This window comes from Amborella trichopoda, chromosome 9 (genome assembly GCF_054954075.1).
Source record: "Amborella trichopoda isolate Santa Cruz 75 chromosome 9, AtrichopodaSantaCruz75HAP2 v2.0, whole genome shotgun sequence".
In the NCBI taxonomy this organism is placed as follows: domain Eukaryota; kingdom Viridiplantae; phylum Streptophyta; class Magnoliopsida; order Amborellales; family Amborellaceae; genus Amborella; species Amborella trichopoda.
Window position 1 is genome coordinate 44838719 of NC_142344.1, and position 23587 is coordinate 44862305.

General features: G+C 34.3%; 1 protein-coding gene across 2 annotated transcripts; it reads left to right on the forward strand.

Moving 5' to 3' along the window:
- The first annotated feature begins 11513 nt into the window (after positions 1 to 11513).
- Positions 11514 to 19568, forward strand: LOC18447097 (Transducin/WD40 repeat-like superfamily protein). Of its 2 annotated transcripts, none has more exons than XM_011629782.3 (12): positions 11514 to 11922; positions 12020 to 12111; positions 15475 to 15575; positions 15661 to 15761; positions 15858 to 15924; positions 16023 to 16122; positions 16908 to 17024; positions 17193 to 17330; positions 17524 to 17608; positions 18814 to 18863; positions 19023 to 19178; positions 19383 to 19568. In XM_011629782.3, the coding sequence occupies exons 1-11, from the start codon at positions 11916 to 11918 to the stop codon at positions 19161 to 19163; spliced, it is 999 nt and encodes a 332-aa protein (XP_011628084.1). In that variant the 5' UTR covers positions 11514 to 11915; the 3' UTR covers positions 19164 to 19178; positions 19383 to 19568. The 2 variants fall into 2 exon arrangements, with proteins under 2 accessions (XP_011628084.1, XP_088703984.1); XM_088847858.1 differs by having other exon boundaries at positions 19388 to 19568.
- Positions 19569 to 23587: the final 4019 nt, after the last annotated feature.

Sequence of the window (23587 nt, forward strand, 5' to 3'; positions counted from 1 at the left end):
AATCTCACAAGAAGAGGCGAGCCAAAGAAAACCCCAAGAAACCTTAATCTTATTCAAAGCCTATAAAAAGGAATTGTCTTTACCAAAAAAACCTAATCTTTTTATCTCTCTCTTAAGAATGTTTATATCTCTCATGTTTGATCTCTCTCTCCCACATTGTGAAAGAACCTAAGGGTTTAGGTTATGGAGTTCTTCTCTCCTATTTCTCAAAAATGGATTTACGGCTAAGGGTTTTAGGGTTTAGCGAAAAGAAAATACATCTCTCTCAAACTAGGTTGCTAAGATAATCCACTTAGGGTTTGAGTTTGTGATCAAAGTGGTTAATGTTTCATTGGTGTGGCTTGACCGAAATTTGCTTTTTCGGTTCAAGATTAAAGCTATACCGTTGATCCTGCGCCATAGGATGATGGTGACTTGTTGTGGGGTGTAATAAGCTCGGTTGAGGTAATCTCCGGCAATCTTCATTTTGTTTCTTGCAATCTTATCTTTTATTCTCAAGGATAGTGCATAGTTGTTTTAATGGCATCAATTTGTTAAGATATTGATTTTATTATTATGTTGATTTTATTTTGAATTTTATCTTATTATAATAAAGATCACATATAAGTGATCTTTTGCCAAAAGAAAGGGGTTATATATATATATATATATATATATATATATATATGTGTGTGTGTGTGTTCCCCGATAAAAGATCACATAGGTCTTTCTTTTATTGGTTTCAGAGCTATTGATACTTGATGTCATTAGTTGTCTTTTTTTCTTTATTGAATTTAGATGAAACTTGAGAGTGAGATATAAGAAAACTAATAACTTTGGTGGTCAAGAAATACACCCACGGTTAAGAATTATTGAAATACTCCAACACCGAAAGATACTATGTAGAATAAGTATTCTGAGCTATTTTAGAGTAGTGATATGAATAAGATAATGAGGTATTTTTCTATTTCATACTTCAATGATATATTATGTCTTTAAGAGTAGGATCTACCTTAAACATTTCAGTGGGAGATCCTAAGGGAATTGACAGTTATGGACTCAACCATGAAGGGCATCAATTCTGACCATGCAAAATTCAGGAACTATCCATTGAGTTCTGTGATTTTTCTCACCAATCATATGATTTTATTTTTAGCTGAAATTGGACTACGACTCATAAAATTGAGTCTACTTTCAAAAAAAAAAAAATTTCATGAAAAAAGTACTTGTGGTTTGAAAGATATGATCAATTTATTGAAGGATGCGCAAGTGCTGTTTTCTGCAATGAAAATTATTTCATGACTTGGAAATTAAGATTTAATTTATATTCTTAGCAGAATGTTTTATGGTTCACATTAAGTTTTTAGACTTCTATTCTGAGTCTAATTTGTAATAAAATTTATTTGAGAGAGAAATATCTTTGGGAAGAGAGGAATAAAAATTTTGAATTAAAGAGAGGTCGTCCTGAATTTTCTTCAATTTGCTATGTTCTTCATTGAGACATTAATAGTTATATTTATCAAGCCTACTTAACAAAGTCATATGAGGCTTGCGGAAATATATATGCTATCATTATGTGTCTAATTTCAAACAAAATTGGCTTGAAAGGGAAACTTCATGATGGTAGAGAGAAAAAACAATTTTACTAGATAGTGTTCATCTTAGATTTCTGCAATACGATTTATTTTGTGATGTAAATGTCACTTATTTATTTCTCTGAAAAAAAGTATCATTTGGAATTCAAACTATGATGTTACGATTTGGTTTTGAGTCTAGTTTTCAACACAACAGATTTCAAGAAGAATTCTTTAAGAATTGAGAGAAACAATTTTTTATTGAGAGGTGCTCAATCTATTTTTCTGCTGAGAAAATTGCATTGTGACCTAAATGTCACTGAAACGAAGACTCACTATATGGTATGATTTAGGGATGGAATTGAGCATTATTTTATATTTTTGAGTCTATTTCAATACTTAAAAAAATTCGAAGATAAACTTTTTATGAGTTCACAGATGTTATAATTTTATCATGAGATGCTCATGTTTTATGCTGCAGTAAATTAAAAGATGTAGCATGTTGAGGCACATCCTTGAATTCCCAATTATGGAGACCTTGAAGACTCATTTTAAAAGGTTTTATAGTGTGTCATGAGTATGCTTTATTATAGTACAACTTCAAAGAGATGTAATACAGAGTTGGCAAGATAAGACACTCTATGTGAAGAGTATTCGATCTGAAAATAATAAAAAGAAGAAGAAACACAATACATATAAAAGCATCTTGGTTTCTTCGAAATGAAGAGATATATAGAGAGACTTGGTGGAAGCATAGAAATGCTAAAGATAAGTAGGAGAATCGAAATTGTGATATTTAAAATAATGGGATGAAGAAAAGATTTTATTCACGGTGTAAGATAGGAGAATCTAAGTGTCGAAGGGATGGACACTTCGTGGCATGTGAAACCAATGACCAATATATTCTTCAACAGTTGCATGCACTTCCAAGATCATAAAAGCTTGTCAAACAAGTAAAAATGATGAATCAAGAAAACCTAGGTACCACACTACGTGGTTTTGAGGTATGAACTCTATCCCACATTATATGGTATGGTCATATAGGGAAAAATGATTCAATAACTTTGTTTAATATGCTTTGGTTATATTTTGGTTAATTATTTTATGAATATGTATGGAGTGTATAGACATTAAGTGATAAGTACTAACAAATTTGAAAGAGTTGGTTTTGAATACGTTGTGTTATTGTGCCTCCTTGTGCTTGAGTATGAACTACTCAAGGTAGTGACACACATGGAAATGTGATTTGATCAAAGGGTTTGAGCCCTAAGGATGAAACACGAGAGATGGGCGTGGCTCATTTAAATATGTAAGCACAAAGGGAGAGTTTTGGTAGAACTCGATCTTGGTGACCATCCTCTCAATATGTCTAATATGATGTGTTGCATGTGATGATGATCTCTTGATCAATTCTCTATAATTGTCAAAAATAAAGTATTTTGTCAAGGCTTTAATAGACATTATTTAGTCATTCTTTATTTTGGATAAAATTATAAGATGGTATACATGATTTGTTTTTGTGGCCATGAACTTGACTTGGTAGGAAATTAAAGGTGAATGCGGTAAAATGATTTATGAAGGCTAAGCACATATTTTAAAATTAAATTGGATGATTTGAAAAAAGCCTAAGTCTGTGAATGTGGTTTTGAGAAAACCTCATAGTCTGGCAAGGTCCATTAAGTCTTTATGAAAATCATTTTAAACTATCATACTATTATATAACTATTGCTTGTGGATGCATATATATATATATATATATATATATATATATATATATATATATATATATATATATATATATATATATACCAAGTTAATTTTTTTTATTTAAAAGAAAACATTGTGTCTTGAATAAAAGTGAGAGAAAAACTATCATGCATTTTTTAAAAAAAATACATATATGCTTTGACCCATATTTCTAGTTATTTAGAATCATCGATTACCTAAGACTTTGAACCATAGGGAATGTTGTAGGAATGCCATCATGCTGAGCTTCCTTAACACATATTGTGTTGATTAGATAACTTGGTTTGTATGAATTTACTACCAAGATGTTTAGTGTGGTTGAACCTTTGTGGTTCATTAAGGATTTACATATTGTGAAACCAACGAGTAATGAATTACATATTACATGAGACTTTATATGCTACCTCATGATATATGCATAAGAATGTTGATAATGTATATGTTGTATGTGCAATAATTGAATGGTAGCTGCTACAATCCCACTTTTTTAGCTACTTGGATATTCAGATATACAGGTGCAAGATATCTCACAAATCCAGATGATGCGAAGTCTACATCTGGATGTGTTCATGCTTGGAAGGGGCGAAGTTTCTTGGAAATCAAAGAAACAAGATCTGACGAAATTGTCCACCATGAAGGCAGAGTATGTGACGTGCTATTTGGTAATCGAGGAGGCCGTATGGATTAAGAAATTTCTTAATCGACTTGACTTTTACCTCGTGCGTTGTGAGGCAGTAATGATGTTCTGCGACAGCACGGTGACGATATGCGTATCAAAGGAGCTACGATTCCATAAGAACTTCAAACATATAAAACCATGTTTTTATCACTTAAGGAATGAGGAGAGATTGAGAAAAATCGAGATCCAAATAAACTAATTATTCTAGTGGGAGCACCTGCTAGTATTTGACATGCCAAATAGAACAATAGACTATAATGTTGTTCACCCATGGAACCCAAATGTTTGGTGCTAGTTGTATGGCTACAAAATGGATAAAGCTTATTTGAAGAACTTTTTTGAGCCCATGAACATACGACCCCATGTGATGAGGGTACGTGATGATATTTTCCGACAACAGGTCCATGATTCGCGATGCGATGTGAAAGATGAGCTACGACAATTTTTGGGATGAGATCCGAGCAGCAAAGAGAAAAATGTGTTGCATCTATAATCCTTTTATGAAAGGATTGATGACGAAAGTCATGATTAACGTATTGAGAGAATAAGTAAAATTGCTTGAGAGAGATTGTAATTGGAAGAGAGAGATGAAAATGAGATAAAGTGAGAAAGAGAGAATGCAAGACTTTCAAAGGTCAAGTGGGAGATGTTGGGTTTATGTAGCCTTTAAAGACCTTATGAATGCTTGTAAAATGAAATGATATAGTAGTACTTGAACTCAGTGGGAGTGTGGTCCCTCGTGGACCATACTAAGTAAACAATATTTGCAGATACTAGACTGTGCTTGACGATCAAGGCCTGTCAATAGGGAAAAACCCATGTTACTTGAACATAAAAAACAAACCGAGAAGTTTCTTAATGGGTTAGCCCTTGATGGAGTCAGAGAATATGCCCGGATGAGTGAGCTGAGTGACTGTGTGACACTTGTGTGTGATGGTGGCCTACAGAGAAGGGGCCAAAGCCTCATCTATGTGCCATCACACGGCATGCATATCGATAGATCGTTTGAAAAAACCAGAAATCCACCTTTTAGGGTGAAGCGTGTACATATACTAGAGATACCCCTATGCACCATAGGAGCTATGGTCGCATCAGATCTAGGTGACCTTGACTCGTCTTTAGGGGAAGACCTAAAATCTACAGACTGGGATTGCGATCCCTTGGCTCATCGGTCAAACTTTGGAGACCTGCTAATGAGTGCCTGTTTAGACTATGGGTCATGAGAAACACTGGATCGGTCTGATAAAGCAAATGTAGTCTGTAGTTCACAGTTGAAGGTGGAGTGCCCCATGATTGTTGATTCCTAAACCATATGGATCATTTTCCCATCAAATTAATTTAATTGTGTTTTTTTTATGATGAAAATTATTTTAAGATTATTATTTGAATTTTTTATGAACCTCTTGGATATTTTATTTATAATTTTTGAATTTATAAAATTAAAGATATTAATTTTATAATTGTTTAAATATTCAAATAATATTAAAAAATATTTTTATTAATTTTAAATATATAAAAATATCATGGGCCCACCATATTTTTAGAAGGTGGGGCCCATAGGTGCCTCCTTTGGGTGGCACGCCTCACCCTTATTTTCTTTTCTATTTTTTTGGTAATATGACATGTGACCATATGGTTGGAAGATATTGACTAGATATTGATTTGACATATCTTTGAAAGATTTTGTGGAAAGATTGAGTAGACTTGCGCTATTTTATAATATGCACAATATTTTAATTAGATTTAATTTATTTAATTTCTATTGATGAGAAAATAGTTTAAGAAAGGGGGATAATGGTTCATGCACCTTTCATAATGTTGATGGCCCATCTACGGAATGGATGACTTAGATCTCTCACCTCACAAGTCACCCTTGATCGACGGTCTATGTTCAATCTCACAAGAAGAGGCAAGCAAAAAAAAACCCTAAGAAAGCCTAATTTTATTCAAAACTTATAAAAAGAGATTGTTTCTACCAAAAAATATGTACACCTTATCTTTTTATCTCTCTCTCTCTTAAGAAAGTTTATCTCTCTCATGTTTGATCTCTCTCCCACATTGTGAAAGAACCTAAGGGTTTAGGTTATGGAGTTCTTCTCTCTTATCTCTTAAATATGGAGTTATGGCAAGGGGTTTAGGTTATGGAGTTTTTCTCTCCTATCTCTCAAATATAGAGTTACGGCTAAGGGTTTTAGGGTTCAGCAAAAAAAAAATCCATCTTTATCAAACTAGGTTGCTACGATAATTCACCTAGGGTTTGAGTTTGTAATCAAAAGGGTTCACGTTCCATTAGTATAGCTTAACCGAAATTTGCTTTCCCGGTTCGAGATTGAAGCTAGACCATTGAACCCGCGCCATCGGATGATGGTGACTCGGTGTACGGTGTAATAAGCCCGGTTGAGGTAATTTCCGACACTCTTCATTTTGTTTCTTGTAATCTTATCTTTTATTTTCAAGCATTGTGCATAATTGTTTTAATGGCATCAAGTTTTTAAGATCTTGGTTTTATTGTTATGTTGATTTTATTTTGAAATTTATCTTATTATAATAAAGACCACCTGTAAGTTATCTTTTGCCAAAAATAAAAATAAAAATAAAATAAAATAATACATATATATATATATATATATATATATATATATATATATATATATATATATATATTTCGATAAAAAATCACATAGGGCTTTCTTTTATCCATTGAGGTAGTATTCTGGCAATGTTCAAAATGCAGCTTAACATCAAACCAAAAGTGCAACTCTAATAAGCGAAGTGCACTACATGAGAATGATTTTTAGTTGCATGGAATGAGATAAATGGTTTCAAAATTCGGGATGTAGGCTCTATGGGCTATCACCATCCTCTCCTATTTGTCATGTTCTTTTAAACTCCGGAAAAATATTATATGATCCATATTCATCTATGAATAACAATGACAATGTAGCTAATCACCATCTGATAAATGTTTGGATGGTGATGAACAAAAAAAAAAGGATGTGCACTTTGAATTAATAACATATCTGGTGATACAGTGATACTTATGATCATGTTGCTATGATGGTCATTTGTATCCTTTGAGCTTGTGGCATGTAGCTATATAAATTCTCTTCCTTGTTAACCAGTCGAGTAAACCTTTTAGAGCAGTGATTGAAAATTTAGCTGAATCGACTTAGACTTGGTTGAGTTACTCGAACCCGATACCTTGTCAGGCTGAGTCATCATTAGGGGTGGCCATGGACCCGGACCTGACCCAGGATCCAAGGGGTAGTCCCGATTCGGTTCCATGTAATATTTTCAAATCCCAATATATGAAATATATTTAAATATAATTAAATACATAGATATTTTTATTTTTGGATCGGGTCAGGTCTGACATAACTGACCCGACACGACCCGGCCCAACCCAACCTGTTGTCACCCCTATTCATTATTATCATCGTAATTGGGTTGGCTACACGAATCATAATTCACTATTCTGCTTTATAAAGGGTTATATCCTCAGTGAGGCTCTAAATCCCCATATCTTTTCTCACTATTTCTAACCATGTCTTTTTGGGCCTACTTTGCCAGACCCAATCTTGCCAGGTCGAATACTTAACCAAAACTCAGAGGTAATAATAAATTAAAAGATTTCATTATTCTACTAGAGTATACGTCCATTTACTCTCGAAGGTAAAATTCAATATAGAAGTAATTTTAGAAGTAATTTTAGGACGCCGAATTTTCATAATGCAACTTTTCAACTAATAGACTAACGTCAAAAAACAAATTTCCAAATTGCACCTCCATGCACTTGAAACATAAGTACTCTCTCCAAATTGAATAGAGACCGTCTAATTTTTAGAATGTCAGATCCAACTATTAGAAAATTGAAAAATTATTTTTTCAAAAATAGCAGTTTAGCCATTTTTAGGTTGTTTCTAAAATTCCAAATTGAAAAAATTCTCTCAAATATATCTTCTCCTTGTGAGAATAAGTGTAGTGTGTACAACATGCTCCAACATGAGCATTGAACACGTGCTCAACAATGGATGACAGCATGACAAGCCCTGAGGCTTATCAAGGGCTGGCAACAGGACGACCCAGTCCTGGTCCTATCCCAGCCCTATTGCCCGAAGCACCAGGTATCTGATTTGGCTGGCCCAAGTCCAGCCCTCGGGACACATTTTTGTAGCTCATACCTTAGTTCTAAGGGGCCAGGCCCGGCTATCCGGCCTACTGCACCTCTAGGATGACACCAGGTATCTGACTTGGCTGGCCCAGGTCCAGCCCTCGGGACACATTTTTGTAGCTCATACCTTAGTTCTAAGGGGCCAGGCCCGGCTATCCGGCCAACTGCACCTCTAGGATGACACGAGGACGACCTAGCAAAGAAGTAACCAATAATGTGCAATGGCATGGCATCATATTTTAGACGGACGCACGGCTCATCAGTCGGCTCTGAATTATTCAACAATTAAGACGGATAGTTTCGTTGAAGTCTCTTGTAAAAATTGCAACTATTGGTTGAGCATAAAAATTCAACACAAAATTACGTGCATAACCCTAGAATTCTTGTCATTTAAAAAATTCACCAAAATTGCCATTTTTATATTTAGAAAAAATTTATATAAGGTTGCAACCTCAAAATGTAAAATTACAGATGCACTTCAAAAATTCATCGAAAAAATTTTTTAATGTTGAAAAACCTCTAATTGATCATCGAGACGAATGAATATGAAAGAAAAAATATATATTTTGATTCTAAAAAATAGTGCATCTTACAATGCATTATCTAGACCGTCAATTTTCAATATTTTCATGTATTTATAGATCTACTTGATTTTAACCATTTTTAGAGTTTAAAATTTTATAATTAGATATAAAAATAGATTTAATCCTAAGAATGGTTTCACCAAAATTGCATGTTATGATAAAATTTGGACGTGCGGCTTAATTGGATTGTTTAACGTTGCAATCTTATAGAAACTACAACTTTCATATATGTATTGTATTTTTCTGTTTTTCTATTATTGACCAACTTATCTTTATTTCAGATATTGAGGTTCATAATTTAACTTTGTTTAAAAAGAAAACTAAAAAACAAAATTTGAACTTTGAAGATACAAAGTTTACTTTAAAAAACAAATTTAGGACCTTAGAGATCCGAATTTTAAAAAACTAACTATAATATATATACCTTCAAAGCGAACTTTAGATCTTCAAGGTCCGAAATTTGACTTTGGGCTAACTTTAGAAATTAAGCTCCAAAGGTTTTGGGAACGAAGTTAGACTTTGGACCTTCTGGGTGGCAATTTGGTCAATAATAAAAAATTAAAAAAGGGTATAAACAAGAAAAATAAAATTTCTTCTTTTTGTTTTTCTTTTTTGAGGTTAGGTTGGGGTGGGGAGTGGGGGGTTTGGGGACGGTTGAGGAGGGAGTGGACGTTGTAAATAATAAAATTTTGGGAGAGAACAATAATTCATTGAAGGCAATGCCTCTTCTCACTAGCACAAATTGAAAGAAATTATAAGATCTATTAAAAATATGCTATTAAACAAAATTTCTTGTTGTCAAGTGGCCTTTGAATACTACCAAATTACGACTGTGTTTCTCTAGATTTATCAAAAAAAAGTCTAGCTCTTGGAAATTCCAAAAGGAATTGAAAAAATGGTGGTACACTTTATGACATAAATAGGTATTGGTGTTATTCCTCTAAGGTATAAAAAATAAGAAAAGTATAGAAAAATACCATTTAATTTTTTTTCAAAGATATCATAATACTCTGAACCATCTGGTTCCAAATTAGGTGGTTGTAAGAGTGTCATTAACTAGATTCAAAATTAAAAAAAAAAATTTAGTCTTTGTGACGTACCCTAAGCCATCCAATTTGACATCTAATGGTGAAGAGTAATCATGACCTCCTTGTAACAAAGATAAATAGTTTCATAGTATATAATTCCGTTAAAGTACATAGTTGGACCACTTATTTTGTATAGCAAAGTGGTCACAATTAATCTTGTCCATTGGATGTGAAATTAGATGGCATCATTTATTCTATTGACCTAGCTCAAACTTTAAAAGAATTTTTCTCAAACTGTGTGACACATCCAAGTAGCCAGATTTCGCAGCAGTTGGTTGTAAATAATTCTGACCTTCCTATATCTAAGATAAATGATCTCATAACATACAATCCCTAAAAATATAGCATGAGCTATACGGTCAATGTAATAACATGACCTTATTGATATGTACCACCAATCAAATATTTGGAAGGTGATCGAGGGAAGTATGACATTTTTTATAGACCCTTTATCTAGGTCTGTAAGGGACTCAACTTCAAAAAATCTTTTCACAATACCCAAATTTTTTACTCAAATCAAATTCTCTTATCTTTTTTCCCTTTAAATACTTTTAAAAGAAATTAAATAAATAATTAAAAAAGAACCCATAAAATAAACTCTCCTTGAAGTCACGTACCATCGCCATTCATAAAAAATAAACTCTATTTGAACCCTTTAAAATTTAAATACTTTTTCTAGTTTCTTTTTGCATCATTCATCCAAGGTTGAAAGATATTTGACCTCGAATTTGAAGCTAATCGACTAATTTGTGATGTAGTTCCACCATGTGCCTCAACATTTTTCCTTCAATGATTCCTTTAAGATTGATGTAAGGCTCTTGCCTGTGTGCTTGTTCCCATTGTATATGAGCTCAGCCACTTGAGGTGCGTACTGACTTACATAGCTTTCTCTGGCGATACAGAAATTGTGGGACTTGAAGGTAGGAAATTTTTTAAACCAATTCAAGAGGAAAGTGTGAGTCCTATGGAGTGATACAATCCCCATGAGTTCAATTTTGTTGGTGTATGAATAGCCTATGGCAACTGACGTCTCAAGGAATAGAAGGTTCGCGACTTTGTTTCAAGAGTAATTGTTGAATATGAGCTTGGACAGACTATTCCTAACCAGAAATGGGTACAGCTCCAAAAAAGCACCATATGCAATGGATAAACACCCTAGATCATGAAATTCTAGGAGATCGACTTTAAAACTGAAATCTTGTAGACTTTCTATAGGACGTGGATCTTGTCTGCAAATTTAATCTTGATGTTCAGGATTAGCAGCCCGAGTCAGTCAAAAAACTCAATTTGTCTCTAGAGTGAGATTTGGCGTCAAATCCACGTGGTTGCAAGCGTCTCTCCTTGATGAATGGCGTTGGAACCTCTTATCCTTTCACAAAATTTAGTTCAAACATCCTCTATGATTTTGGTGAAGTTTTTTAAAGCTTGTCCCAACTGATCATCCGTAAGATTAGCTTTTAATGGCATTGCAATAGCTGGATCTTACTTGCTGTGGCTTGATCTTACTTGCTCTCATACCAACTTATGCAGAAAAAAATAAATAAAATAAAAATAATACTAACTAAGAGAAATAATTAAAATAAAAAAATAATAAAAATTGAGAGAAAATACCCTCTTTTAGTCGGCAAGAGAGTTCACATCAAAAGATCTTTTTATAATATCAACTCATTATTCAATCTAATTCTCTTCTCCACAATTTAGAGTTAGACATCACGCAATGTTACGTCTCAAGATCGACTCGTGCCGCTGAACTACCGAAAAAAAACCACGTATTTCGTGTGCCCGACTTCTCCATCACCGTCCAACCTGCGATATTGGTCAGATCAAAATCGGACGGCTGGATGGTAGGAGGAAGCATAGAAACCTTTCATAAGCCCCCCCCCCCCCCCCCCCGTCCAAATTCGAACCTGAAAGTGCCCTTCCCCCGCCCCCCTCCGCCCCCCCCCTCCCCCCCAAATTCGAACCTCAAAGTGCCCTTCCCCATGGAAGGTATCTCTCTCTGTAAATAACTTGTTAACGACACAGAGGAAGAAATTCTCTCTCTACTGTACTAGAAGAACAATTCCCGTCTCTTGCCACGTCTGGAATCCCGAGATGCCAGGTTAATTGAGATCAACTTTAGGCCTTTATTTTCTTCTCTCTTTCTACACTTCGATTGTTTTCTGAGTTTTTTTTCTTTTTTCTTTTTGGGGTTTTAGGTGGGCAGGTAGAGAGGGATGAGAGGATCTCCATTGAGCTCACGGATGAGGTCATGCAGAGCATGGAAGTTGGCATGATCTTCAGAGACTACGTGAGTCTCTCTCTCTTTCTCTCTCTCTCTCTCCCTCTCTCTCTTCGCCTTTGCAAAATTTTGACTCTAGGGTTTACAATTGTTTCCTCTTTCCAGTCACGTCTAGGGCTTAACCATCAAAATTTGATTAACATCAACTTGAATTCTCATTGTTCCTGTAACCTACATTGTACTTCCACAATTTGAATTACTAAATCCTCTGTAGTAACAATTTAGTACTCAGGAAATTGAGTGGTCCATCTGTTCTACAACCACTGGTGAGTACTTTTATTTTATCATTTATTTTGTGGGAAATTTTTCTGATTGCTCCTTCTTCCTTTTTGGCTTTTTGATTTCTTATTGAAACACTTCTACAAATTTAAAGGATTTCTTTAACTTTGAGGGATTCATAGCTTCAAACCAATAGCCCACCAGGAAGGCACCTGGTTTGGCAAGCTTTAAACCTTAAAGAGAGAAAAAAAAAATAAAAAAATTAAGAGTTTCTTGTATAGAGCTCAGGCTAATACTAGCAATCACAAAATTTTGTTTGCATTTTATTTTGGTGGAAGAGTGTGAGTAGGGTTTTCTACAAGGAATGAAAATTTGATTAATAGTTGCTGTGTCCATTATGTTGTAAAAATGATATACTAAAATTGGTGAGCTACTTAAAATAGCTTGTCTATAGGAGGATTAGGGTGCTAGTGTGCTAGATGTTGATGGAATCAATGCTTTCAAGTTCTACAATACTGAAATCATAAGCTTAATGGTAATGCTCATAATGGCTTAATGGTGCAGACATTGATTTATAGTTTTCTCTTACTGGGTTTTTGTTGTTTAAGTTGATAAGTTTCAGCTGTAATTAGTGCATGATCAGAAGGTATTCATTGGCAATTTATATTTTGTAAATAATTTTGGGTGGTAGGCCAAACCACTGTTTAGCCGTTTTATGCCAAAAAAGAAAAAGCAATGTTAAATGATGATATTTTTTTTGTATGACTTTGACATTAAGCTATATTCTCCTGAATGAAATTTTCCATATTTTGGGCATGGGCCAGCCATATTAATGCATATTCATCAGCAACTTAATTATAACATGTGAAAGAATTTCAGAGAAATCAAAATGAGATCGTAATAATGATCCTTCTTTTATTCTTTTTGTTTGTGCAATTAGAAAAGAGTGTAAGGTGGAGTTTTGAAGGTCGTTTATATAGCTTGAACAATGGAAGACATGACCATGGAGTTGAGATTGTAGTAAGGCTGATCACCCCTTCATCATTATCATTATCATCATCATCATCATCATCATCATCATCATAGCCTTTGCTCAATTATTTGGGGTTGGCTACACTAATCTTGGTTCGCCAGTCTGCTCTATTAAATGCCATACTCTCAATGAGGCCATAAGTCGCCATATCTTTTCAAACTACTGCAACCACGTCCTTTTGGGCCTACTCCTTGCCCTTTTCGATCCTTCTTCTTGAACTAACTCGCACCTCTTAATAGGTGTTGTACTTGGTCGGCGCCACACGTGGCCAGCGGACCTAAGCCTACTCTCTTTCATCTTATCGCCTATTGGTGCCACACCAAAATTCTCCTGAATGAATTCATTTTGAATTCTAGTCCTTCTTGTTTTGCCACTCATCCATCTCAACATCCTTGTCTCCGCTACACTCATTTTATGGGAGGGTGGGAGATACTTGTATCTTTGAGCCATTATAAGCTCTAATATCAAAGTTCGTCCAAGCCCTTTAATTGTCCTTTATCCTAACCCTTTAATTGTCCTTAATAGACATAGATTGAGGGCTGTCCCATTATTGACTATGATATTACAGATTTCGAATCTGGTCAATTGGACTATAATGTGTATGGGCTGGTTGTGTTATTGTTTCAAGACTTTTGGTTTGTTGACATTAACAAAGAAGATCGGAGTTGGCATAGTGAGTTGGTTACTCATACTACTTAGGTCCTCTGGTATTAACAGGGATATATTTCTTTTCCAAGATCTTCTCTATTTGTTGCCGATTGCTGATGGACTGATGAGTTTTGAGGATGAGAATGAATGCTGGAATTTTATCCAAGGGTGCAGGCGGTTTATAATTGTGTGTTGGCTGAGTGTTTTGTGAGGTTTTCGAGACGTCTTGCATTATTTGTACTTGTTGAGCTGGTGTTGTCGGAGTGACATCCATACTTATTTCTAAGGTGTCACCCATTGTTCCGTGAGGCGTTTTAGTTTGAGTGTCAGCCTTTCCATATTAAAGAGTCGATGAAATATGTATGGTGCTTTAGTGAGAGAGAATGCCCCTTTAGGTAGGGCCATCCTTTGATAGCCTTTGCGTTGGATGTCCACTAACAAGTTCACATCTATCCGATTTTTATCACTATCCCATGTTAGACTTACCCTTTTAACAAAGAAATTTATTATCTCACTGAGTGTCTATAGGACTGATTGGTGAGGGAGGTTCTTGCAAGAGATTAAAATGATCTAGTTAAGACTCGTTGTCTAGCAAGACAATATTTTGGCTAGGAACAATAAATTGGCTTTGTCCCCTACCTCTGAAAACTCTGGCCATGTATAACCTTAATACCTTACTACTTTCTGCCTTCTCAAAATCTGTGGATCTGGGGAGCAACCATGACTACTGTACGTTAGGCACTGTTGTGATTTGGTAAGGATCCTTGAACAACTCCATCTCCTCTTTAGGGTTCTAAACCAGTCTTAGTTATCCTCCTCATAAGGGGTTCAGACTCAAATAAGTTGATATGATATGTGAACTTCTTTTAAATAAGCATATCATTGATAAACTTGTAAAGCTATTTGGTTTAGGGTGCAGTTCCACACAAGTCAATAGTAAAAATTGCAGTTAATCTTATTTGAAAGTTTGAACATAATAGAAATTCAATTTTTTTATTTATTTATGTGTTCTCGCTCATTGTTCCTGATGAACCCTTTTGTGTCATATGTCCGACTCTTGTGCTTCTCAACTGCATCAGTTTGCTAAGTTGGTGGTTGTGTGAGTGAAGGAACTGATTCTCTGTTTCGATGTTTTGGTAGATGTTTCCTTTCTTGCTATTGGTTCTCAGGGCATCTTGATTGACATTTGGCAGATTCTTTTGATAAACTGCATTTGGGATATATCTGCGGAGTGTTTTTAAAAGAATGGGATATATCAGCTGATTGTCACCTTAATGATGGAACACTTGTCATATTTATCTTTTTATTTGATTATTTTTTAAAATTTGGTGTGCACCCTTTTCACACTATTAAATGTCACTTTTCTATCGCACATTCTGCCTTTTGATGTTAATGATCAAGAATTATTCTGGATAGCTGATCTGATTTTTTTATGGTGTAGTCCTACTGATATTCTGCATTGGCTTTCCCAGAATGGTAAAATCAGTTCCCTGGATTTTCACAGGACGGCGAGTTATCTGGTTACAGCAAGTGATGACGAGTCAATTCGCCTTTATGATATTGCAAATGGAACGTATGTATAGTCTACATGCTTATATTCAAAAGATGTTTCTCTACTTGGGTACTATGTGGTAATGCTGTTCACAATATTTGAACAGGCTGTTAAAGACCATAAATAGCAAAAAGTATGGGGTTGATCTGGTTTGCTTCACTCCTCACCCCACAACAGTTATCTACTCTTCCAAAAATGGCTGGGATGGTATGAATCAGTGCTATCTTAATAGTATACACCATATATGGTGCTCAAGTTGAAAAAAAATTAAAATGGAAGTGTTCTGACAATGACTTGATTCAGAGTCACTCCGGCTTCTTTCCTTGCATGATAACAAGTACTTACGGTACTTCAAAGGCCATCATGATAGGTATCTTCTTTGAGGGCACTGGAAAGTGGCTGCTTGTTTGTTGATACATGTTCTATGTACACATATTGCTTAACTTTTTTATGTTTTTGTTTTGCTAGGGTTGTTTCTCTTTGCTTGTGCTCGAGGAAGGAATGCTTTATCTCCGGCTCTCTTGATCGAACTGTTTTGCTTTGGGATCAACGAGCTGAGAAGTGTCAGGTACGTGGCCAAGAGCAGTGATGCCAATCCTACTCAATTTTTTTAAAAGCAATCTGTACTTGGTGGATTCTGATGAAATTCTGATAAGTGTATGTGGTGCACTTATGTCCACATTTATGTTCATTTGGGGCATAATATAAGTAGTAGAAGAAGATATCAAGATGACATGTTTACAAGAATTGCAATTGAACGTTCTACAGAGGCAAGCGTCCAGATGAATAATACTCTTGTTAGGCTTCATTATTGGGTGTTTCGTGAAAAAGTTATTTAACAGTGTAATGTCCATTATTTCAGATTTCTTATTTAATATAACACCTGTTAATTCATGTCCTGTTTTTAAAAGTACCCATGGTATCCATCATTTTTAAATTGTTATATTATTATTCAATTCAAAATATAGAATATAAATTGTTATGTTATTATGGAATTCAAAATATAGGTACAGCTATTATATCAATGAAAGTGTCTGCTCTAGCTTTCGCGCTAGCAGTTGCTTCTTGCAAGAAAACGTTCCATCCGTGATTTTCCTAGTCAATTTTGTTATAAAATATGTTTTATCTTTGCATATTTGTAACAGCTACTCGCCTTTATTGGTTCGTTAACATGGATTTTAAAACTTCGGAAGATAGTACCTGGTACTATGCATATACGAATAAACATATAAATCCCACTAATATTTCCAGTTCCCGAGGGTCGTGACAATATGTTTCCTTTAATTGTATAACTCAAACCATGGCCACCTCCATACACATATAAGCCTTTTTGAGCTTTGGTTATACTTGCAGGGCCTTTTGCGAGTGCAAGGCAGGCCTGCTGTTGCATATGATGATCAAGGACTAGTGTTTGCAATTGCAAATGAAGGGGGCTCCATACGAATGTTTGATGCTCGCAAATATGAGAAGGTGAGGAAATGCTGATCTTATTATTTGTCTTGTTTTGGACATAACATTGACACGTTTTATTTTTATTTATTTTTCATTGATAACCATAGGGGGCTGATAGTTTATATTGTTTGTTATCCCAAAAAAGAGAAACTATAACATTGACAAGAATGACTCCCTTGTTCTTAGGGGCCCTTTGAAATCTTTACAATTGGATCAGATAAATCAGATGCTCACACAATAAAATTTAGTGGGGATGGAAGGTTGATGCTCTTTACCACTGCAGATGGCAACATTCATGTCCTGGATTCATTCAGGGGCAAAATTGTGAGTCTCTTTCTGTGTTTCACTTTAGAAATTGAGTGATTCGTAGAAATTACTTTATTATTTAGAGGGTGCCTTATGTAACTATTGAAATAGTTAGTTTAGAGAAAATATAGTTAAACACTTCTGATAAAATATCCCTGAATGGTCACGCTGTGCATGTATCTGATATGTTTCTTTTTGGTTATTGGTATAGATTTCCAGTTACAGTGTTAAGCCTGTGACTGGCAGTGGTACTCTGGAGGCATCATTCAGTCCTGATGGAATGTATGTTGTATCAGGTGAGATAAGTTCCACATCTGCATGGAATCTTACCGGAAACTGCTCATTTTCATCCTTCTTATCTTACTGAACATACGATATATGCTTAATCTCTCGGTCGTTCTAATGGCAATTCCATTCCACAAAATTGTCTTTCAAGGGATGTGGTGAAACATGATTATTTGTTTGAATGGATATGCTTAAGTGTTTATCAATACCATGGAAAAATGCCGAAGCTTCAGTTGACATTTTTAGATCATTTATATGGTTTTTATGATCATTTGGGAATTTTTCTCTTAACATACTCCAAATTTTAGTTTTTGATTTCTTTTATTTTTCTGAATATTCCAAGGTATAAATAAATAGTTTTCAATAATCCAACTTTTATGTCCTTTTTTTGACTTTTGTGGACTTCTAATGAATTCTATTACTTAACAAATTTTTGCCTTTTTATTTTTACATTTTTTTAAGTTTTCAATCTTTTTTGTCTTGTACTTTCTTTTATAGGTTGCAGTTGGTGCCTTTGATGGAGCCATGAGTTTGATCCCTTCTTAGGATTCATGGTTTCTTGTGTCTGTGCATACATATCTTCATAATTTGTACTAATTCATTGATGCTGGCTTTTATTTATGATCTGTTTGGCCTCTTTGTTGCTATGCTCGATTAGATATCATAACTGGCTTCCCATCTTCCTCTGTGAAGCATTGTTGTAACTACGTCCGACTTATTAATCTCAATGAATGAACACCCTTAAATACATAAATATCAGGAATGGATGGAAGGATTTTGTAGGCATTAGACTAAATTTTAACGTCTCCATCAACTGATCCACATGACCTGTTGCTTTTGGATGATGCCTAAATTCTTTTGTTCACTGATACTGTAAATGATATCCTTGAGGAACACCTTGATAAACTGATACCAATTTCAGCAATTCGACATGAATTTGTTTCTCATTCTGTTTTTCTAGGCATTTAAAATTAATTTATATTCATGGGCCACTCCTAGATAAATTTATGATTCGTGTAGCTCTTTGTTTTTCTTTTGGTTAGTTACACTTATGATCATTAGGGTATGGCTCTTGATAGAGCGCAATAGTAGACCAAGATTTGTGTAGCCGACCCCAAATAGTTGAAAAAAGGCTCTGATGAAAAATGACACTGATGGTCGCTACTTCACCATTTTTACAGCATTTAGAGGGTAACCCTTATCCATGTTGTTGCAGGTTCAGGAGATGGTAGTGTCTATGCGTGGAATATCAGAACTGGGAAAGACGTATGGAGGAACCAACTTTCCCAATCATATTGACAATTATTCTTTTTGATATTTTCTTTTCCATATTGCTCTCTTGAGGGGCTAATATTCTCTATACTATAGTAAATTGAATCAGACGGAGTATTCAGTGGGTTTGTTTTGCTTGTGCTTTCTATGTAGGTTGCTTCATGGGCAAGCACCGAAAATGATCCTCCTGTCATTAAATGGGCTCCTGGAGGCCTAATGTTCGCTACTGGATCTTCGGAACTGTCATTTTGGATCCCGGATTTGCTCAAATTAGGTCCTTTTGGATCAAAATAATGCCACTGAGGCAAGGTCTTGGACTCTCGTCCTTTTTCATCTCTTCTTTTAAAAAAATTAGATGTTGTGTAATAGGTTTTTTGTGTAGTTTGACTTAAGTCATAGCACAATTTCAGCATTACATATTTATACTGCTTTTCATTTCTCTCTCTCTCTCCCCCACTTTTACAAGCTCCATTTTTTTAAAATTGTTTTACGGGTGATTCTTGTCTGATATAGGAAAGGGGCAGAAAAGGCACATCCTGATCAACTCTATCGCTGCTTCTTTGGGGAGTGAGAAAGTGTAAATATGGTGGAGGTTAACTGCACTTGTCGGATGCTCACTATGTATGTATTACGTCATTTTGGTATTTTTGGTTCTATTTGAAAAATGAAAGGAAGAGAAGCAAATCTCTTTACCATCAACAGGTGTGGCAGCCAAGAAAAAAAGAGAAAAGGAAAAGGAAAAGAAAAGCAAAAGTTTGCTAAGTTACTTGTTATATCCTGCATTGATATAAACAACTTTTTTTAGCTGTCCAACGTTAACAACCGATGCCATCCGATTTCAAACTGTAAGGCTTGTGTTATGTTACAAAATTTGAGAAAATTTTTTTTGAATTTCAAATCTAGTCAATGGCACATTCATAACTATAAGATTTGGAATTCAACGGACAAAAGTAATTGTTTTTGCTTAGTATCAAAAGTAAATGGTCTTTTTATATACTTTTCCGAAAAATAACATAAATGCGAGGGTTGGGTGGTTGAATAAGTATGTGAAGGAAAAGTGGCTATATTCTCAAATTTCAAACTCTTAAGAATGAATTAAAAATGTTTATATCACACGCCAAAAGAAAAGGTTATTCACGTGGTCGCGGTCAAAACCTACTTGAGTTCAAATCATAGGGGGTTGCTCCCCTCTCTATAGGAGGGTTACTACCTTTTATGATCGCACCGAAAGCCACTTCTAGAATTGCCAACGACCAGACTTGTTCAATTCTGTACAAAAGTTCCTTTTGTCTCAATCAAGTCTACAACCAATGAAACTGTCCATTTTCCAAGGAAATAATATCACTAAATAAAATTACTGTAAATTTGGAACTATGGTAAGCGGATCTTATCTAACTGTATTGATGGTGATTGCTGCCTTGCCAGTTTGGTCTATCTTAAAAATTAAGTTTGGTCTTAAACTGGTCAAATAGGTGTTTGATTATGTTAACTGGTTATACTAATAAAATAAGGTTAAAAATATTTTTTGTTATGTATTTTATATTTTAAATTATATTTTATTATTTTGATTTATTTATTAACAATTAGGTTCTACTATTTTTCTTACAGTTTAATTGGTCTTTTGGATGAAGCTCTTGACTATTTCATTAGCTTGTTCGATTTTGATAATACTGATATTACCTCTTGGACAAGGTTTTTATGCTGTCAGCCCGCATATTGTAGAGCAGGCTTGGTAATAAATATATTTTTTAAATATAATTTGATCTTAATTTTTAGAAAATATATAATTTTTAATATGAAGGTTATAAATATAAAATAAATAAATAAATTAAAAACTAGAAATAATAATTATATAAAAAAAACATTTGAACCGTTACAGTTGTTTTTAGACAGACCACCTATTTACATCAGGATGCCTTAGACATCTGGACTGGTCCAGCCCTCATGAAAAACCTTTCCTTACCTCTTTAGGGAAACGATACAAAACTATATATATTCTCATGCCTTCTTGTCGCACGCCAGTCTCTAGTTGTCCATTCTTGACCGCAGACGATCGAGATCAGTGTTAGAAAGAGTGAGTCAGGCATAGAGCCCAAGTTGGAGTAACTCGGCTGGAGTTGGGCCGTGTTGAGGCAGCAAAAAAGTATTTTTTAAAAAAAAGGTACAAAAAAATCTTACAAAATAGGAACAATGTGTTTAAAGTAAAATTAAACAAAATCCATCTAAATAAGGTTAAAAAGTAGTGAAAATTAGATTTTGAAAAAATCAATTTATGATTTGGGTATAGTTTTGAAATAACTCAAAGCGAAGGGAAAATATAAAAATAATATATGGCCAAAATACTTTCCAATCTTTGCTAAAGCGATAGAAATCATAAAATACTATATTACAAATAAATTCCTTTTTTTTTTTTTGTAGTAGTAGTATTGAATATCTTTTTTTTTTTTTAAGATTCGCAAATTGGACACCAACTCGGAGAAACTTGGGATGGCGAGCCAGAGTTATTGGGTGAGATTCGCTAGGTTAGTCGAGCAGTGATGGGAGATGACCAATTCCTTTGCCATTGTGAACAAATGGTTCATCTCTACCGTCCATTGTCTCGAATGGATGGTGGAGATCTTGTGTAAAAAATGAGAATCACATTCAGTTAAAAAGGTGTGGTTTGTATAAAGTTAGGGCTCTAAGCAATCAAAGTAAGGCATATCTTAAAATAGTGTTAAAGACGTTTTTCAGTAGCAAAAATCTTTATAATGGCATAAAAATTTATTTTCATATTTAATTATAAAATTTAAAGCTTAAAAAATTATGTAGACCGAGTAGATCTATAAACACTTGAAAATATTGAAAATTGACGGCCCAGATAATGCATTATAAGATGCACTATTTTTCAGACTAAAAATCCATTTTTTTTTTTTATGCCTATACGTCGTGAAGTCGAGATGTTTAATTTTTTAGTGTTTTTCGATGTTAAAACAACCTCTTCTAGTGAATTTTTTTTTATGAAATTTGATCGTTTAGGGCCTCAACCTTGTATACACTTTTTACATTTAGTGAAAAAATTGATGCATATAGCTTATATCTTTTAACATTTTTGTGATTTGTAACGAGTAATTTTTTAGGACATGATTCAATGTCGAGATGCAAGGGGCAAATTTATGAAACGTTTCAAAATTCATGTCCAAAAGATGAAAAGTGGGAGGTTTTTTTTAATCATTGCAAAAATGGGAATTGAATTCGTATCTCGAACGTGGGTGGGTTATGGGAATATTTATTTATGCTACCGATGCAACACTGTGTCCTCAGCATGTGAGTAGTAATAATTGCATTAGCAAATGCGTTTTCACTCAAAATTTGGAACTAAAGTTTTGGGGTAGCCCGGAAATGGCGGGGTTTGGAAAATCTGGTCAATGTACGCATGGGAAAGAACGGTAGTCCTCGAAGGTGGATAAGAAAAGGTGAAATATGGGAATAGTACTTGACGGAAAAAGCTAAAATGATGTAATTAGGTATAGTTTTAATAGGCGATAAGATATGGGCTAGGCTGGAACAATGAAGACTCGGTACGATACTTGTTAAGAGGTGAGGGTTGGTTAAAATAGAAACCTAAAAAAATACAAGGGATAGGCTCAAAAAAGCACAGGATTGACCCTTGATAGAGAGGATGGCAGATCAATATTTATGTAGCCGATTCCAAATAATCAGAAAAAAAACTTTGATGATGATGATGTTGACATATTTTTTTTTATAAAGATCAACATTAGAGATGGATTGAAGATTTGAAATATATATTAATGAACAGTCCAAAACTGAAATATAAAATAGATTGTGCTTAATGTTTAGAATTTCTTTTTTTTTTTTTTTTTTTGAAGATTCATGTTTGTGGTTGATTTTCAGCATGTGATAATTACTTAGGACTTTGTTGTGAGTCCCCATTCCAGATTTTGTTTTTTTGGTAAGAGTCTTGAGTCTCGAGACCCGTGGGTCCACCTAGGTTTTCCATGGTTGTAGGATGTAAAACTCATGGAAATGCAGTTTTACCATGGACCTATCTACTTGTATCATAAAATGATGCTCTGCCCGTTTTGGGATCGGTAACAAAGTTAAAAGAAATGTCATTTTTAAACTCGAAAATTTATTTATTATACCATATTCATGATCGCATGGTCGAAATTATCGATTTCTGAATTATCTATCCAAAATTCATACTTAAGACGAATTTCGAAGGGGAAGAAATATAAACAGATGTCTCGCACGAAAACCTCATCCTTTCTAAACTTATAAGTATAAAAATCTAAAATGATGAGGATTGTTTCCCTACTTTGCTCTTTCGTGGAGCTTGGAACTCAATTCCGAAAACAACTTCTTAAAGAAAAAATTAATGTGTTTGGAGATTTTAACAAAAGATTAATGGATCATTTAACAAAAAAAAAGTTCAATTAGAAACTTCTTTGAGAAAATAGACATTTGAATTTTGGAAATATATATAATGAGATTATTTACTTTCAGTAAAGATAGATCACAATCATTATTGTCCTTTAGATATAAAATCAAGTGGTTCATGATGTATCATTGATTGGGCATAAAGTTCAAAATAGTATTTGTTGAATGTTGTAACACACTTCAATCTATCGTTTTTACATTTCGTAAGTAAGAATGATTGTGACCACTTTGTACTAAAAATAAATGATCCTATAATATACAATCCCTTAAGTTAATTA

What these genes read in the sequence shown, in the direction of transcription:
- LOC18447097 (XM_011629782.3), top strand. An exon ending in ATTCATTCAGGGGCAAAATT is followed by an intron (nt 17,331 to 17,523) that starts GTGAGTCTCTTT and finishes TTATTGGTATAG; the next exon opens with ATTTCCAGTTACAGTGTTAA. An exon ending in TGGAATGTATGTTGTATCAG is followed by an intron (nt 17,609 to 18,813) that starts GTGAGATAAGTT and finishes ATGTTGTTGCAG; the next exon opens with GTTCAGGAGATGGTAGTGTC.